Source organism: Pseudorasbora parva, chromosome 19, assembly GCF_024679245.1.
Source record: "Pseudorasbora parva isolate DD20220531a chromosome 19, ASM2467924v1, whole genome shotgun sequence".
NCBI lineage: Eukaryota > Metazoa > Chordata > Actinopteri > Cypriniformes > Gobionidae > Pseudorasbora > Pseudorasbora parva.
Window position 1 is genome coordinate 2,626,661 of NC_090190.1, and position 19,541 is coordinate 2,646,201.

The following is a 19,541-nucleotide window of genomic DNA, read 5'->3' on the forward strand; positions in this document are numbered from 1 at the left end:
TGGACCGAGCAGATCTGGACTCTATCATTTTCTGCTTTAGACTTCTGCAGCTGTTTACAGCAAAGGTTCAGAGCCTCAGTTTTATTTTTCTCTGCTTATGATGAGCTCTTTTGACCTGTTGTTTTCTTGCTCCCTGTCATGCAGTGTCAGAAACCAGGCCCGTACGTGAAGGAGATGAACGACGCCGCGATGTTCTACACCAACAGAGTCCTGAAAGACTACAGAGACAGGTTAGTGGGCTGTTCTTGTGTTTGTTTAGCTCAGTTTGATAGCCTGTTAAAGGGATAGTTCACCCAAAAATGAAAATGTGATGTTTATCTGCATACTCCAACTGCTTCCAACAGGGCTCTTTGTGCATGTTGTCTAAGTATGTTTTTTTTTTTTTCATCTCATAGAATTGTTACCCATTCACAGGCATTATATGACCTACACACAGCAACGGTTGGAGTTAAAAATCTTAATTTGTGTTCTATTGAAGAAACAAACACGCCTACATGTTGGATGCAGTTGGTGTAAGCAGATAAACATCACATTTTTATTTTTGGGTGAACTATCCCTTTGATGAGAAATTACCCTTACAAGGTGGCTCTTCAAGGAACACATCTCTCACACAGTACACAAATATTTATGTTTTGCCATTAAAAACTGATTCATTTGTTCACTTGTGTGTGTGTGTGTGTGTGTGTGTGTGTGTGTGTGTGTGTGTGTGTGTGTGTGTGCTGACCCCAGCGACGGGCGTCATGTGGAGTGGGTGCGTTCCTATCTGAGCATTTGGACTGAACTTCAGATCTACATTAAGGATCATCACACCACCGGCCTCGTCTGGAGCAGAACCGTGAGTTAGACCTTCATTTGTGTTCTGAATGTATAATGTGAATATTGTTTTTTTTTTGATTATGCAATGCACAGGTGATCAATCGAGAGTATCTTGAGGAGGTGAACATTTTCCATGCTAGATATTGTGTTTGTGTTTCAAATTAGGAAAAATGGCAATACAGTTGAAAAGCATATTTTCCATTTTTAGTCATGCAGAGGCTGGTTGAATGCAGGTTCATTTCCAGAGGCGGACAAAGCACACAACTTCATTACTTGAGTAAAAGTAACAGTACTACTGATCTTTAATTACTCCGTAACAAGTAGGGTTGGGCATCGTTTTGATTTGAACGATTCTGATTCCGATTCCGATTCTTACTTTCGATTCCGGTTCTTTTCGATTCTCGATTCCGATTCTTTGAGGGGTGGAGTCAAAACATGTCACATCGATATTCAATGCTATTTTCAATACCACAGGGGAAAAGCGCTGCATATACTGTCAATTAGATATTTTTTATATATATATTTTTTTTTTGTCTGTCTTTTGAAAGTCTAGGCAATCAAAAATATCTTCTGAAGAGATCACTTTATATGATAAAGCTTTTAAGCTTTTTCTCTTATATAAACATTGATCAATTACTATTAAAATTATACTCACAAATATTTGCTAACTCAATGTATTTTTTACAACGGGGTAATTATGTTGCAATAGCTAACACACAGCACAAGTAAGCTTGATTTCGAATGGTAAATTGAATTTAAAAAGACGACTAAACAGTAATTACATAAGAACAAATAAACATATTACAAAAAATAGCACAAATAAATAAAATAGAATAAAATAAAATATATAAATGAAATAGACTGCTTTATTTTTTCAGGTAGGTCTAACATTCAGGTAAGAAACTGAATTAAAAAACGCAAAGTGGCTAATTAAATTTAAAATAACATTGGATAATGTTTTTTGTAGTTTGACTTTTAATAACAAATGACTGCTGTCCCTTTAAGAACTGCGGCACTCATGGATCCTGAACACTGTTCCTGTTACTCATTCTTCATTTCTTCCTGAATTGTTCACGACTGTGTTTACATTAATACTCTTCTAAATGTGCACTGAGAATTTGGTTGATTGTATTTGACTAATAATAAGTTGAAAAAAGAAGCGAATATTTGCACTTGTATGTCAGAGGGGGCTTTATTACAGTATGTGTGTGTGTGTGTGTGTGTGTGCGCGCTTCAGATGTGAGCTTGAAATCTGAGGGATTCGTAGAATTATGTGCAATCCCGCGCGATATGCAGACCGATCACACACACTAACGCCGGCTTCACACTGCACGCGTAAGCAGGGCGTAAGCAGCGCGTATTTTTTTCGGCGCCCATGTTAATCAATGAGTGCATTCACACCGGCAGCAGAGGCAGCGCAGCGGCGCGTAGCAGGAGCAGAGCAGAAGCGTCAGTGCCGCGATCGTTTCGGCGCCAGGTCTATTTTTGACGCACTGCTCACGATGAATTAAAGCCACAGTACATTGTTCTGATCAAAATTAACCTGGTTAACATGAAAAATAACACATTTAACCATGAAATAATTTAGTGAAGTGTTCCTTGTGTTTCTCAGTCACCATATGACATCCGGCACTGTGAAGAAAAAAAAGTTCTACACAAAAACCGAAGTCACTGCCATAAGTTTTTTTTTTTGCCTGAACTACAAAACTAATTTTAAATAATGTATGCCAGTTTAGCTTAAATTAAATATGAATTAAATTATGTATATATTATAACTATATGCTGGCATAAAAACAGAAAAGATAAACAAAAGCATGTGGTGTCACAGGCAGTGTTCTTCAGAGTGCACCTGGAAAGACATGACACTTGTCTCATCGTGGAGGTTGAGAAGCACACAGTTCTCTATGATCCACACAATTTGCTTTATAAAGACTTGCAAGTGAATGAAAAAGCATGGGAGGAAGTTGGTGAGCGTGAGCGGCTCGGTGCTGATGGTAAGTCATTTTAAAGTGTTTTTGACAATCTTTCGTTGTCTCACGAACGAAAAACTAAATATGGTTAGGTAAATAGAATGTACACACATACAGTATAGACATGCAGATAGACTATGATGTGCGTTATTTTGTCATTTAAAAAAAAAAACCGTTTTTAGATAATTTGCTCATTTAGCCTACAATATATCATTAAGAAGTTTCCTCTTAGTTATTACTGTCATTTATGAATTATCATTAAGAGGTTTATGATGGGTAATGCATGTCAATTTGATGCCTATCTAATATTTCAAGACAATTTCCTGTGAAGTTTCTCTTTTTAGCAGTGTGCTTTTCATGGACATATAGTGCGATGGCCTTTCTTCTATCAAAAACTCGCACTAAACGAAATAAAAAAACATCAGAAACAAGTGAAACGATTTTTTAAAATAAAATTAGCTTCATGATAAATCTTTGCTTTATTTCCATTTCAAATACATTAAAGAGAAATGCAAATGTATCCATTATAGGGTAGCCTACTCTGTACACAACTGCGCGTGACAACTGCGCGCGACAAACGCTGCCTGTGTGAAAGGAAAAAGTGCGCGCGCTGCTACTGCTTTACACACGCGCTGCTTTGGCGCTGCCTACGCCCTGCTTACGCGTGCAGTGTGAAGCCGGCGTAACACTAACACGCTGTCGTAAGGAAAAGTCCAGCAGAACGCGCGTCCGTCATGTTCAGAGGGTTAACCGGGCTGAGTGAGAATATGCGGCTGCGCGTCAACTCGCTGTCAGTCAGAGAGGAGAGGAGAGGAGGGCGCAGCTGGGATCGATAGGCTACTGTAGAAACTGAGCAGGCTATCGTATCTTTTCAGATATTTCAGTATCTATATTTTTGACAACACTAGTTGCACTGTTTCGACCCAGGCTTTTTAAAAGTGAAATAAATCCACACTTCAGAGCGCCGTTTACCGGACTTCCATGGCTAAAAGAACAAGCGGGCGCGCACCGGAAATCAGGTGGCCATGGAAACCAAAACTTGCGCGTTTGGAACCGAAGATCGGAACCGAAAACAAATTTTCTAAACGATTCCGATGGAATCGTTATTTTTTAAACGGTTCCAATTGGAACCGGTTCTCGATGCCCAACCCTAGTAACAAGTGAAAGTTGCAAAAAAAGTATCAAAAGTAAATTTCCTTTTTTATGTCAGCGCATTATTTTATTATTGTTGTATAAATGCACATTATGCCATCATGGTTTAAGCCAGTCAGTGATGCTCCATCTGACACACTAGCAGACGACTAACTTAAACTCATTTAAATACTTTTATATAAGTTACAAAGCTGCTGTCACTTTAAGGCCGAATGCACGGATCCAATACACTGATACACATCTGATATTCTCACACTGTTCACCTGATATACAGTGGCATAAAAAGGAAATATACATTTGATACTAAAGTGTTTTTGAAAACAAATACTTCTTTACTTTTACTCCAGTAAAAATCAGTTTTTACAACTTTCACTTGTAACGGAGTAATATTTGACCAGCAGTACTGTTACTTTTACTCAAGTAATGAAGTTATGTATTTTGTCCACCCCTGGCTCTAAACTATAAATCAGTGTTTAATAAATGCTGTGAAATCATTGAACTTCACGAGACTCTTCAAGAGTGATTCCTGAAAGGCTTTCTACAAAAACCCAAACACCTTTTAAAGAAGAAAAAAATCATCCACTGACTTTCAAAGCTGCGACACAAACGACTTTCGACTTCGAGGACCTTGACAGAAATGTAGAGGAGTAAAAAGGACGATATTTGTCTTTCAAATATAGTGAAGTTAAAGTCATAAGTTTACAGAAAAAATATGACTCAAGTAATATAATTTATTTCTGTGATCAAAGCTGAATTTTCAGTATCATTACTCAAGTGTCACATGATCCTGATATGATGATTGGATGCTTAAGAAACATTTATAATTATTATCAGTGTTTAAAACAGCCGTGCTGCTTCAGATTATTGAGGAAACGGGGATGCATTCATTTCAGGATTTTTTTATGAATTTAGAATAGCAAATAAAGAGCATTGGTTTAAAATATAATTTTTAGTAACATTTTAAATGTTACTTTTGGTCAATTTAATGCATCATTGATCAATACAATTATATAAATATTATTTATTTATTTAATATATATATATATATATATATATATATACACACGACTGTTTTCATCACTGATAATAATCCTAAATGTGTGTTGATGATCAGATCCTCATCTGAGAATGATTAGTGAATGATCATGTGACTCTGAAGACTGGAGGAATGATGATAAATTCAGCTTTGATCACAGGAATACATCACACTTTACTATATATTCACATAGAGGACAGATGATTTAAAGTGTAATATTTCACCATTTTTCCTGTTTTTACTGTATTTTACTAAAATAAATGCAGCCTTTGTGAGCAGATTAAACTTTTTTACCATACACATGGGAAATTAGCATGCACAATTAAATTGAACAATACCGATAAATATAAAATTCTCCAACTATGGAACTGATATATTGTACATTATTGAATAATAATAAATAAATAAATAAATAAATAAATAAATAAATAAATAAATAAATAAATAAATGGATTTATGCAAGTTGGATTTATTATTTATTTATTTTAATCTTGCTGACCCCAAACATTTAAACAGAATATGCAGCCCTGTATCAGGTTACAGGAGTTTTAGAAAGTTAGTTTTTAGTCTGTAGTTTGTTTTAGTGTCATTAATAAATGCTTCATGCTGCTTTTTACGTCTTGTAGAGATTACACTGAAAAACAAATTGGTGTAGATACAATTTTCACTCAGAGATTTATTGTAAATTTAATGATTCATCTCAAAGAAACGGGAAGTATGCACTGAATACATGTACGATTTTAAAGTAGAAAGACTAAAAAACATACTGTAATAATCTTATTTACACCGTACCCCTCAAGTACGCCCGGGACTTTTGGGGATGTTAAATCTTGTCTGTCATGTGTTGAAATTGTGTGTGTGTGTGTCAGACAGAAACCTGAGAGCCGTCACAAACTGTGTGTGTCAGCTGTCCCTCTCGCTCTGTGTGTGTGTGTGTGTGTGTGTGTGTGTGTAAAGGACTGTGTGCTGCGGACAGGTGGTCATCTGGGTCCTTTTGCATGGGGGGGGTTTACCATAGAAATGCCCCCAACAAAAGCCTAGTGTGTGTCTGGCTTACACACCTGCTCTCACACACACTCCTCGTAATTCAACCTCTGTTCTCATGTATTCCACATTAGACCTCTCCTTTGACTTCTTCATTATATATCCTCACACATCTCACTGTATTTTTCTCACTTCCTCTAACAGTTTAAGTACCTTTTGCCTTTTCACCTCTTCACAAGGCTTTGACCTTTAGGGTCAGAGGTCGAGCCGCCCAGCCTAAACTGAACATCAGCACAAGTATTGGGATTAGAAGTGTGTGTGTGTGTGTTAGCACAAGACAGGAAAAGATGAGTGTGCAACAGTTGCTTAAGTGGCTTAACCGTGTGCAACTGTCAATGGCAGCTGTGCTGACTGTGTGAAACAGGCCTAAGTGTGCCGTCAGGGTCACACAACAGCCAAACGGCCTCCATTGTTAAAAAAGATTATCCCAGTTGTGCCAGAAACACATGGAATAATGTGAAATGCTTTTAAAAATCAGGACCATCATAGAAACGCTCCCTGAGGATAAACAGGATAGTTACGCCAGAGACATTTTACAGCATATTTTGACTGATATTTAAAGGGTTAGTTCACCCAAAAATGAAATGTATGTCATTAACTCCTCTCCCTAATGTCGTTCCACACCCGTAAGACCTCCGTTCATCTTCACACACAGTTTAAGATATTTTATATTTAGTCTGAGAGTGAATGCAAGTGTATGCACACTATACTGTCCATGTCCAGAAAGGGAATAAAAACATCATCACAGTAGTCCATATGAGACATCAGTGGGTTAATTAGAGTCTCTTGAAGCATCCAAAATACATTTGGGTCCAAAAATAACAAAAACTACGACTTTATTCAGCATTGGCTTCTCTTCCGGGTTTGTGTTCAATCCTCAAATAAAGATTCAAACGGTTATGAATCAGCGTATTGATTCATGATTCAGATCGCGTGTCAAACAGCTGAAATCACGGCGATCCGAATCATGAATCAATACGCTGATTCATGGTTTTTATTCACTTTCTGGACTTGGACAGTATAGTGTGCATACACTTGCATACGCTCTCGGACGTCATTAATGACATAAATTTAATTTTTGGGTGAACTAAACCCTTAATTGTTAAATGTATAATATGTGTAGATAGAGCCGCAGTCAGAGTTTTGGACACACCGACTCACTCTTTATTATTATTATTTGTTCCTTATTGTCCGTATTCCATACTAATTTATAATTGTACATTTTAATGAAGCTGTTCATGTCTTTATTACTGTATGACATCCATGTTTTTGGAAAAATATGTTTATATATGTGTAAAATAAGTTTTACTTTATATATTACTGTATATGAAATCCATGTTTATTCTATCTATCTTTCTATCATGGAGCTCTCCTTCATTTTTGTATCTTTAAAGTTGAATCCCTTCATTCAGGTCAGCCTCACGACTCAAACTGCTGCCTCATACTCCTCCTACTGGAGTAAAACGGCCATTGCAATGAACAACATGTGCTTACAGTTTAGTTGCTGAACCTTCTTAAGATATTCAGCCATTTTATAAAACTGTATAGGTGTGTATATGTGTGCTTGGGACTAACTGTGATGTTCTCTACAGGGTCCTGTAGCCCCTTCCTCACTGTTTAATGCTCCATCTGATGGCCGTTGCCCTCCTCCTCTTCCTCCTCCTCCTCCTCCTCTTCCTCCTCCAGTGTTCATGGACAACAGCAGCCATAACCCTGAGGATGGCTCAGCCCAACATTTGGCTCTGTTTGCTCAGCTCAACCAGGGCGAAGCCATCACTAAAGGTGGGCAGAGAACACAAAAATGAAATGTCTGTCATTAACTCCTCACCCTAATGTCGCTCCACACCCGTAAGACCTCCGTTCATCTTCACACACAGTTTAAGATATTTTATATTTAGTCTGAGAGCGTATGCAAGTGTATGCACACTATACTGTCCATGTCCAGAAAGGGAATAAAAACATAACCGTTTGAATCTTTATTAGAGGATTGAACACAAACCCGGAAGAGAAGACAATGCTGAATAAAGTTGTAGTTTTTGTTATTTTTGGACCCAAATGTATTTTCTGTAAAATTATTAGCTTCAGGTTGTGGCCGCATGCATTATTTTTCTAATAATTCTACAGCCTTACATGAACAACACGTACTATATCTATCTTGAGGGTGCTTTAGAGAACGACATTAGGGTGAGTCGTTAATTACATACTAAATTTCATTTTTGGGTGAACTAACCCTTTAAAGCCGAGTGCACACTGTGTGATTTTGGCCACGATTTGGCCGTCTGAGACAAATTTAGCAATCCTAAAAGATTCCTCTGATCCTAGGCTAAAATCTGACGTCTTTGGTCGTTAGTTTGGCATGTTCACCGGCAGCTGATTAATGAGCGCTGCGATCAAATTTGACCTCAGACGAAATTCTGGCAGTGTCAGAAGATTTGGCAGACAATCCTGCAGTGTGACTTCTACAACAACAGTCAAATATCTCCGTTTTTCAAGACAAACTATGACCAAAACGAGAGCTAGAGATTTCTTTGTAGCCAGCATTTCAGTCCCGCGTGTAATGCTTCATTCATCAATGATATAAAACTCCGGGTGAGTTTTCTTGTGAGCGTCCGTTTTTAGCGCACCTTCACTATCGTGCAGTCTAACATTAATGCCAACTGAGATCTTACAGTGTGGCATGGCTTACATCGGGGATCATGTTCGTACAGTCAAGGGACATTCGCAAAGGATTTTGAAAAATCGCACAGTGTGCAGGACCCATAAGTAAAAGTACTGAAGTACTTGAGTATCAAGAGTACATTTTAGAAAAATTGCATTACTGCCGCCACAGTGCTCACATTTATGTATAGAAACGTCCTACATGGAGTTGTGAAAAATGTAAATACCTTGGAAAATGTAAAAGGAATCAAAAATTGTAAAATATTTTTTTGTGTTGCTTTATTTAACATTTCTCACTTGCCCACAAGGTAAAAGCACAATGGCAACGCTCTGACAACCCTCTGCTAGAGTTTTAATGGATTTTTTGCTCCCTCATTTGAACCTGACTGTGTTAAACTCACCGAATACTCAAGAACATCACGGGTCGACACATTCCCAGATGGACCTGCTGCGTCTTCATCCATCGTTTCGTCTCCTATCTAAATCTGACCATTGAGTTGACTTTGGCAGAAAGCTGAGGGTGATTGCTGATAGGCTGTTCCAATCATTGGCGCCTGCACAAGCCAATCACGTTTGAGAGGGAAATAAAGGGTGTCCGAGATTTTTAATTTTTCCTTGTTTTTTTAGCAGTAGTGACGGGTACCCACGGTTATGGACAGATATGTAGCGGAGTAAAGAGTACAGTATTTGCCTCTCAAATGTACTTGAGTAAAGTCATGAGTACTCCCCAAAAATAATGCTCGAATAAAGTACAGATTCCTTAAAGTTGTACTTAAAGGAACGCTCCACCGTTTTTAGAAATAGGGCTTATTCAGCTTCTTTCCTACATTTAGATATGTGGGCAAATGCATTTTTGTCTCAGTGCATGCATTGTTTTAGTTTGGCAGGTTCGCCGCTAGCTTAGCTTAGCATAATGAATGGAATCCTATGTTGCCAGCTAGCATGTCCGAAGTAAAAGGGATAAAAAAAACAAAAACAAAAATTACTGCGTATTCACAACAAATACAAATAGCGATGCAGATTAAGACTAGGCGATTTCGTCGGCAGATATTGACTTGGGACTATATTATGGGGAATCAGCAATATCACTGCTCTCATCCTCACGTCCTCTGGCTGTTGAGCGATCGCAATGTGTTGTGTACTCGTTGTGAATACGCAGGCCATAAGAATTAATTAGGTGGGTGTTTTTTTTTTTTTTGGATCACTTTTACTTGGGACATGCTAGTTGGCAACATAGGATTCCATTCATTATGCTAAGCTAAGCTAGCCGTGACTGCCAAACAAAAACAATTCATGCACTGAGACAAACATGCATTTGCCCACATATCTAAATGTAGGAAATTCAAGTAAATATACTGTTACTGTCCGGCTCTGGTCCACAGAAACCCTGTCCCGCCATCATCAGTCACTTCAGGTGCTGTGTGTTCTGTGTGTTTTTCCTCCAGGTTTAAAGCATGTGTCCGACGAGCAGAAGACCCATAAGAACGCTAACCTGAGGAAGCAGCAGGAGTCTCCAGCCAAACATCAGATCTCCAGCCCGTCGGTGCGCGAGCCTGCCCGGAAACATTCCCCCGTGCTGGAGCTGGAGGGGAAAAAGTGGAGGGTGGTGAGTCCAATACATGCACAACATCCTGCAACATACTGTAATATACGATAACATACTGTTATATATCATAACATACTGTAATATACTGTAACATACGATATACTTTAACATACTGTAATATACTGTAACATACTGTAACATACTGTAATATACAGTAAAATATTGTAACATACTGTAATATACCGTAACATACTATATATCGTAACATACTGTAATATACCGTAACATACTATATATCGTAACATATTGTAATATACCGTAACATACTATATATTGTAACATACTGTAATATACCGTAACATACTATATATCGTAACATATTGTAATATACCGTAACATACTATATATTGTAACATACTGTAATATACCGTAACATACTATATATCGTAACATACTGTAATATACTGTAACATACTAAATATTGTAACATACTGTAATATACCGTAACATACTATATATCGTAACATATTGTAATATACCGTAACATGCTATATATTGTAACATACTGTAATATAACGTAACATACTATATATCGTAACATACTGTAATATACCGTAACATACTATATATCGTAACATATTGTAACATACCGTAACATACTATATATCGTAACATACTGTAATATACCGTAACATACTATATATTGTAACATATTGTAATATACCGTAACATACTATATATTGTAACATACTGTAATATACCGTAACATACTATATATCGTAACATACTGTAATATACCGTAACATACTATATATCGTAACATACTGTAATATACCGTAACATACTATATACTTTAACATATTGTAATATACCGTAACATACTATATATTGTAACATACTGTAATATACCGTAACATACTATATATCGTAACATATTGTAATATACCGTAACATACTATATATTGTAACATACTGTAATATACCGTAACATACTATATATCGTAACATATTGTAATATACCGTAACATACTATATATTGTAACATACTGTAATATACTGTAACATACTATATATCGTAACATACTGTAATATACCGTAACATACTATATATTGTAACATACTGTAATATACCGTAACATACTATATATTGTAACATACTGTAATATGCCGTAACATACTATATATCGTAACATACTGTAATATACCGTAACATACTATATACTTTAACATATTGTAATATACCGTAACATACTATATATTGTAACATACTGTAATATACCGTAACATACTATATATCGTAACATACTGTAATATACCGTAACATACTATATATTGTAACACTGTAATATACTGTAACATACTATATATCGTAACATATTGTAATATACCGTAACATACTATATATTGTAACATACTGTAATATACCGTAACATACTATATATCGTAACATATTGTAATATACCGTAACATACTATATATTGTAATATACTGTAATATACCGTAACATACTATATATCGTAACATATTGTAATATACCGTAACATACTATATATTGTAACATACTGTAATATACCGTAACATACTATATATCGTAACATACTGTAATATACCATAACATACTATATACTTTAACATACTGTAATATACCATAACATACTATATACTTTAACATACTGTAATATACCGTAACATACTATATATCGTAACATACTGTAATATACCGTAACATACTATATATCGTAACATACTGTAATATACCATAACATACTATATACTTTAACATACTGTAATATACCATAACATACTATATACTTTAACATACTGTAATATACCGTAACATACTATATACTTTAACATATTGTAATATACCGTAACATACTATATATTGTAACATACTGTAATATACTGTAACATACTATATATCGTAACATACTGTAATATACCGTAACATACTATATATTGTAACATACTGTAATATACCGTAAAATACTATATATCGTAACATACTGTAATATACCGTAACATACTATATATTGTAACATACTGTAATATACCGTAAAATACTATATATCGTAACATACTGTAATATACCGTAACATACTATATACTTTAACATACTGTAATATACCGTAACATAGTATATATTGTAACATACTGTAATATACCGTAAAATACTATATATCGTAACATACTGTAATATACCGTAACATACTATATACTTTAACATACTGTAATATACCGTAACATACTATATATTTTAACATACTGTAATATACCGTAACATACTATATATTGTAACAGACTGTAATATACCGTAACATACTGTGATAGCATAGTGGTTATTATTATTAAGTATTCTATGTAACATATGTAATAGTATTAGTAGTTATTTTAACCATTATGCTAACAATAATTATTTTATTTTTAGCATAGTGGTTATTTTTATTATTAATATGATTATTATATATTATGTTATGGTATATTAAATATTTAGAAGAATGCATAATAATATATATTAATTATTAATACTATTATACCATTTTCTCAATAGAAATATATTTAGCAGAGCCTAAACATGATACAAATATACATTTTAAAGTGGAAGAGATCCATTGAGTTATGGATGGTAACGCCTGTAATCTAGCATCACTGGAGCATGTGTTGTGTGTTTCTGACCAATAGGAGCACCAGGATCAGTCACATGACCTGCTGATAGAGGACACTGAGCTCAGACAGGTGGTTTACGTCTTCGGCTGTAATAGCTCCACATTACAGATAAAAGGCAAAGTCAACTCCATCATAGTAGGTAAGAGGAGCTCCTCCGAAGCCCAGCTGTTGTCTTCCTCCTGGCTAATTTATTCTCTTTACAGACAACTGTAAGAAGCTCGGGCTCGTTTTCGACAGTGCCGTGGGCATCGCCGAGATCATCAACTCCAGAGACGTTCAGCTTCAGGTGGGGTGGAAACGTGTGTACAAAACGGGTTACAGGCTAGATTTTGTCACCTATTATACTACAGGGTTAGCCTGCTGTGGTCATCCTCAGTTCTAGTCAGAATATGAGTCTGATGCTCCATTGGGCTGTGATTATGGGGCGTGTTTCAACCCATCCAGGAAAGACCTTAATTGGACAGAGCTACAACCAATCAGAGCAACGAAGCGGCGCATAACGTTAGTTGTCAAATGTCAACAGAGCTCAACTGCACTGTGTGGCCAAGTCTGCGGTTTTTCCGCAGGTTGTTTTCTATGTCTGTGGGTTGAAGCGACTATTATGTGATATATAGACCCAGGAATGTGAATTTTAGCAGGAAACTTGCCAAAATAACACACATTTTACCCCCAAACACCATTTTTGTTTCTGGAGAACCCCCCGAGAAGCTATTGTTTAGGCCTAGTAGTTGGCGGGTTTTGTTGTAAAAACTTGGCAACCCTGTCTGCACATGCGCTGGAATAAACGATCTTTGCCGGTGTTGTAAAAAAGAGTTTAATGATACACAGAGCACTGACCCCAACATGATCATCATTTCTGAGAGAAATAGTGAAGGTGATGCAGATACAAACAAGCTCTCCGTTTAGGAGTCGAACAAATATAATCCAAGCCCCTTTGATGGCGTGATGATTACCTTACTGTTGATCATCTGTCCGTCATCGTCTAAAGCCCGCCCTGATGATTTCATTGGTCAGTTTCTGTTGATCATCTGTCCGTCATCGTCTAAAGCCCGCCCTGATGATCTCATTGGTCAGTTTCTGTTGATCATCTGTCCGTGATCGGCTAAAGCCCGCCCTGATGATCTCATTGGTCAGTTTCTGTTGATCATCTGTCCGTCATCGTCTAAAGCCCGCCCTGATGATCTCATTGGTCAGTTTCTGTTGATCATCTGTCCGTCATCGTCTAAAGCCTGCCCTGATGATCTCATTGGTCAGTTTCTGTTGATCATCTGTCCGTCATCGTCTAAAGCCCGCCCTGATGATCTCATTGGTCAGTTTCTGTTGATCATCTGTCCGTCATCGTCTAAAGCCCGCCCTGATGATCTCATTGGTCAGTTTCTGTTGATCATCTGTCCGTCATCGTCTAAAGCCCACCCTGATGATCTCATTGGTCAGTTTCTGTTGATCATCTGTCCGTCATCGTCTAAAGCCCGCCCTGATGATCTCATTGGTCAGTTTCTGTTGATCATCTGTCCGTCATCGTCTAAAGCCCACCCTGATGATCTCATTGGTCAGTTACTGTTGATCATCTGTCCATCATCGTCTAAAGCCCGCCCTGATGATCTCATTGGTCAGTTTCTGTTGATCATCTGTCCATCATCGTTAAAGCCCGCCCTGATGATCTCATTGGTCAGTTTCTGTTGATCATCTGTCCGTCATCGTCTAAAGCCCGCCCTGATGATCTCATTGGTCAGTTTCTGTTGATCATCTGTCCGTCATCGTCTAAAGCCCGCCCTGATGATCTCATTGGTCAGTTTCTGTTGATCATCTGTCCGTCATCGTCTAAAGCCCGCCCTAATGATCTCATTGGTCAGTTTCTGTTGATAATCTGTCCGTCATGGTCTAAAGCCCGCCCTGATGATCTCATTGGTCAGTTTCTGTTGATCATCTGTCCGTCATCGTCTAAAGCCCGCCCTGATGATCTCATTGGTCAGTTTCTGTGGATCATCTGTCCGTCATCGGCTAAAGCCCGCCCTTATGATCTCATTGGTCAGTTTCTGTTGATCATCTGTCCGTCATCGGCTAAAGCCTGCCCTGATGATCTTATTGGTCAGTTTCTGTTGATCATCTGTCCGTCATCGTCTAAAGCCCGCCCTGATGATCTCATTGGTCAGTTTCTGTTGATCATCTGTCCATCATCGTCTAAAGCCCGCCCTCATGATTTCATTAGTGTTTGAAATTGATGGTTAACCGCTTATGACCCAAGACCAGTAGTGAAAAATGAAGACCAAGATTTAGGAGTGTAACGGGTAACACTTTACAATACAGGTGCACTAATCTGCATTAATTCATGCTTAAATAATGCACAGATAATCATGAGTTAATGTATTACTAATGGTGAACTAACCCATTTATTAATTATTACTGCATCAGCAACTAATGAAAATTCATCATGATTATAGATAAGCGGAATAATGGACGACGGGCTGTGAAATTATTAGCTTCACGTCGTGACCGCATGCAGTATTTTTCTAATAATTCTACGGCCTTACATGGACAACACGTATTATAGCTTGTGTTTGCCATCTCAGGTGATGGGAAAAGTTCCTACGATTTCCATTAACAAGACTGAAGGCTGCCATGTGTACCTGAGCAAGGACTCGCTGGACTGTGAGATCGTCAGTGCCAAGAGCTCCGAGATGAACATCCTGGTTCCTGAGGGAGAGGATGATTATGTGAGTAATAATAATAATAATAATAGATTTGATTTGATTTGATTTATAACGCACTTAAAGAATCTCACAATGCAAAAGGAAAAATAACAAAAATGAAAAAAAAAAAATCTAAATATAGAATAATAAAAACAATCAACACAAAAAAAGCCTTTCTGAACAGAAAAGTCTTCAGTTCAGCTTTAAAAAAATGCTATGTGCTTTTCCCACACAGTATTTTTGTCTTGTTTCTAGTCTAAACATCTAAAAAATCTTACATTAAGAAACATTTAATAGACAAGTACAAATGATTGTCTTGTTTTGGGAAAAAAATAACTCAAAATGAAGAGAGTTTTGCTTAAAATAAGATAAATAATCTGCCAGTGGAGTAAGCTAAATAATATTGTTTAAAGATTTTTTTTCTTACCCCATTTTAAGCAAAAACTCTCTTCATTTTGAGTTATTTTTTTACCAAAACAAGGCAATTACTTTTGCTTGTCTAGTAAATACTTCTTGGTTTAGATGTTTGGACTAGAAACAAGACAAAAATACTAAGTAAGAAAAGCATTTTGTTGCAGTGTGTTTAAACCTTCCATCACGCGCTACTAGTGCAGCTTTTCATGCTGGAATGTTTTCATCAGCTCATTGTTCATGCAATATTGGCCTAATATCGTCTAATATGTGTTCACCAGAGGGAGTTTCCGGTTCCTGAGCAGTTTAAAACGGTTTGGGACGGATCCGGCCTGCTCACAGAGCCCACAAAGATTGCTGGTTGAGTCCTTTTCAGCTCGTCACCTCCTTCCTCCTTCCCAGAATCCTCCATGCCCTTTCACCATCTCACTCTGGGGACTCAAACGCAATAATTCATACATTGTGGTTGTGTTGAGTTATAGTTTTAGGCTCAGAAAATTCACAATTAGAGCAAAATATTAGCAAACATCTTCCATTTTCCCCACTCCAATTATAAAACCTTTAAACACGGTTAGATGTGTTTCTCCTTGAATAAAATAGATTTTACTTTAGATAGATTATTAGATTATACTTTTCACACATTATATAAGTTATTGCACAGCATGGCACCATTATGTGTGAATATGGGAATATTTCAGTCAGCAACTCAAAGAACGAAGTCAAAATGAAAACGAAAACAGCTAGGCAAGATTTCTTATTTTTATTTAGTTTAACAATATAATAAAATAACAAAGATTAAAGCTAAAATAAATACAACTAAATAGACAAAAAACAAAAATGTGTAAAAAATTACAAAAACATACAGCAAAATCACTAAAACGTTAACACAAATTTAAATGAAAACAGAAAATATGAAAATAAAAATAGATAGATTATAATTTTTAAGCATTATGTATTATATAAGTTATTGCACAGCATGATGTGTGAATATGGGAGTGTTTTAGTCAACAACTCAAAGTACGAAGTCAAAAAACAAAAAAAACAAAGAACATTTTTGTTGCATGAGATAAAAGTTAATATAAATATTATTTAAAATATGTATATTGTTTAAAATATATTTAAATAATATTTATATTTTAATATTATTTAAATATGTTTATATTTAAATTAATAATTAAATATAAAAATAGGTCCATGGCAATTTTATTTAGTTTAACTTTATATACTAAAATAACTAAAATACTAAAATAAAAAACTGAAATAAATAATAAAACTATAATGACATATAGACAAAAAAACAAAACCTTGCAACAACAACAAAAAACACAACAAAATTAAATAAAAAATAAAAAACTATTTCGAAATATTTTTAAAATCTACAAATGATATTAAAATAACACTTCAACAAAAATAAAAATTCTCCATAGTGATGACTTTTTACACATTTTTAACAGATTTCTGAATTGATTTGAAATGATATAGTACTTTGTGTTGGTGTCATAAATTCTCAAATACATCTTGGCTCCGTGCAGTAATATAGATACAATATTTTGTGATATATTACAAGTATATTTAGCTACAACTCATCTTTATAGGGAAACGGATCCTTTGTGTTTTGTGCCGTCACATTTCCTGCCGTTTACAGATCCCAGTTCAGTTCATAACATTATACTTCTCAATAAAACGTTTATTTGACAAGAGAACAATCATAAGTGGAGGAGAAAAGTCAATCGATCTTTTACAATCAATCACTTTTCATTTTACGAGTGTGATTCAGGTCTTTCTGCAAATGAATGAGTGCCTTTGGGGATGTTTTTATAAGATTTTATATTATTTTAATACAGTTCAAAATAACATCACTTAATTTTTATCATAATCTCAGACCATCCATTTCTGAAAATGACTGCGTTATAACATTTAAGAGGACCTATTACAGATTTCTTTAGTGTGTAATATCACGGTTTAAACATGAAAAAAGTCCCTCCAATGAACACGTCACAATACTCCTCATTATAATAATTTATGCACATAATAAAGGGGCGGGGCCTGCTTGAGTTAGTTAGTAGTGTGTTAAAACTGGCAGTTATGGTAAGGGACGGGGCATTCCCCAAACACCAATCACAACACACTGCTCCAGCCGACCAATCAGAGCACAGTGTGGTTCAGAAGGCGGGGCTTCATAGAGACAGGAACTAAACAGAGTTACTGACAGACTGTGAAGAGAGGAGCCACAACAATGGAGAATATGAGGAAATAATCAACATTCAAGCAGGAAAACACAATCAATAATAGATCCTCTTTAAGTAAATGCAGCGGATTATTGGGTAAACATACTTCTTTCTTCAGTCTGCCTGTAAATGTACGTGCTTTAAATGTTTGTTCACTTCTGAATGTAACGTTATGCCAACGTGTGTTAATGTGTAGCATTCTCTTAGTCCTTAAAAGGGGATTATGTTACATTTGCTCAGTCAGCAAACGACTTATAAGAGATGCATAAACACAGGAGAACTGTAGTAAATCACACTGTACTTTACCAAAGTATCTTCACATGAATTTAATCAAATAAAGTCATTGTGAATCTGTTCCTGTTTATCGACTCGGCTTTAAATGAGTCCAGAGCCAACGTGTGTTTCTAAAGCTGTCAAAGTTCAAATGTGCACATATTAATAAGCAAGATATTATTAAAGTATACTTAGCATACTAATTTGATCACTCATTTACACACACACACACTGAACACACACACAGAACGCACACATTGAACATAAACACTAAACACACTCACACAAATTGAACACAAACACACACACTAACAAAACACACACATACTGTATACACATTGAACACACTCTAAACACACACACATTGAACACACACACAAACTCACATTTAACGCTCACACTGAAAACACAATCACACGGAACACACATTTTTACACACTCATACAACTTGAACACTCACTCACACACACACTAACACACACACACATACATACATACACACACACACACACACACACACACACACACACACACACACACTAACAGAACACACACATACCAGTATACACATTTAACACACACTAAACACACACACACACTCATAAACATTGAACATACTCACACACAAACTACACATTTAACACTCACACTGAACCCACACTTATACACACTCATACAAATTGAACACTCACTCACACACAAACACTAACACACACATACACTAACAGAACACACACATACCAGTATACACATTTAACACAACACACACACACTCATAAAAATTGATAACACGCTTATACACACTCATACAAATGTAACACACACACACACACACACCAGTATACACATTTAACACACACACACACACACACACACACACACACACACACTAACAGAACACACACACATACCAGTATACACATTTAACACACACACACACACACACACACACTCATAAACATTGAACATACTAACACACAAACTACAAATTTAACACTCACACTGAACACACACTTATACACACTCATACAAATTGAACACTCAATCACA

General features: G+C 36.1%; 1 protein-coding gene across 3 annotated transcripts in view; it reads left to right on the top strand.

The window, feature by feature from the left end:
* Nucleotides 1-18,572, top strand: part of cap2 (cyclase associated actin cytoskeleton regulatory protein 2) — a 55,553-nt gene extending 36,981 nt beyond the window's left edge. For all 3 annotated transcript variants that reach the window (XM_067426068.1, XM_067426067.1, XM_067426070.1), the window contains exons 7-14: nucleotides 145-230; nucleotides 730-835; nucleotides 7,611-7,800; nucleotides 10,122-10,282; nucleotides 12,905-13,028; nucleotides 13,093-13,175; nucleotides 15,460-15,603; nucleotides 16,272-18,572. In XM_067426068.1, coding sequence (XP_067282169.1) covers nucleotides 145-230; nucleotides 730-835; nucleotides 7,611-7,800; nucleotides 10,122-10,282; nucleotides 12,905-13,028; nucleotides 13,093-13,175; nucleotides 15,460-15,603; nucleotides 16,272-16,355 — 978 coding nt within the window. In that variant the 3' untranslated portion in view covers nucleotides 16,356-18,572. The remainder of the gene's footprint in view (nucleotides 1-144; nucleotides 231-729; nucleotides 836-7,610; nucleotides 7,801-10,121; nucleotides 10,283-12,904; nucleotides 13,029-13,092; nucleotides 13,176-15,459; nucleotides 15,604-16,271) is intronic.
* Nucleotides 18,573-19,541: the final 969 nt, after the last annotated feature.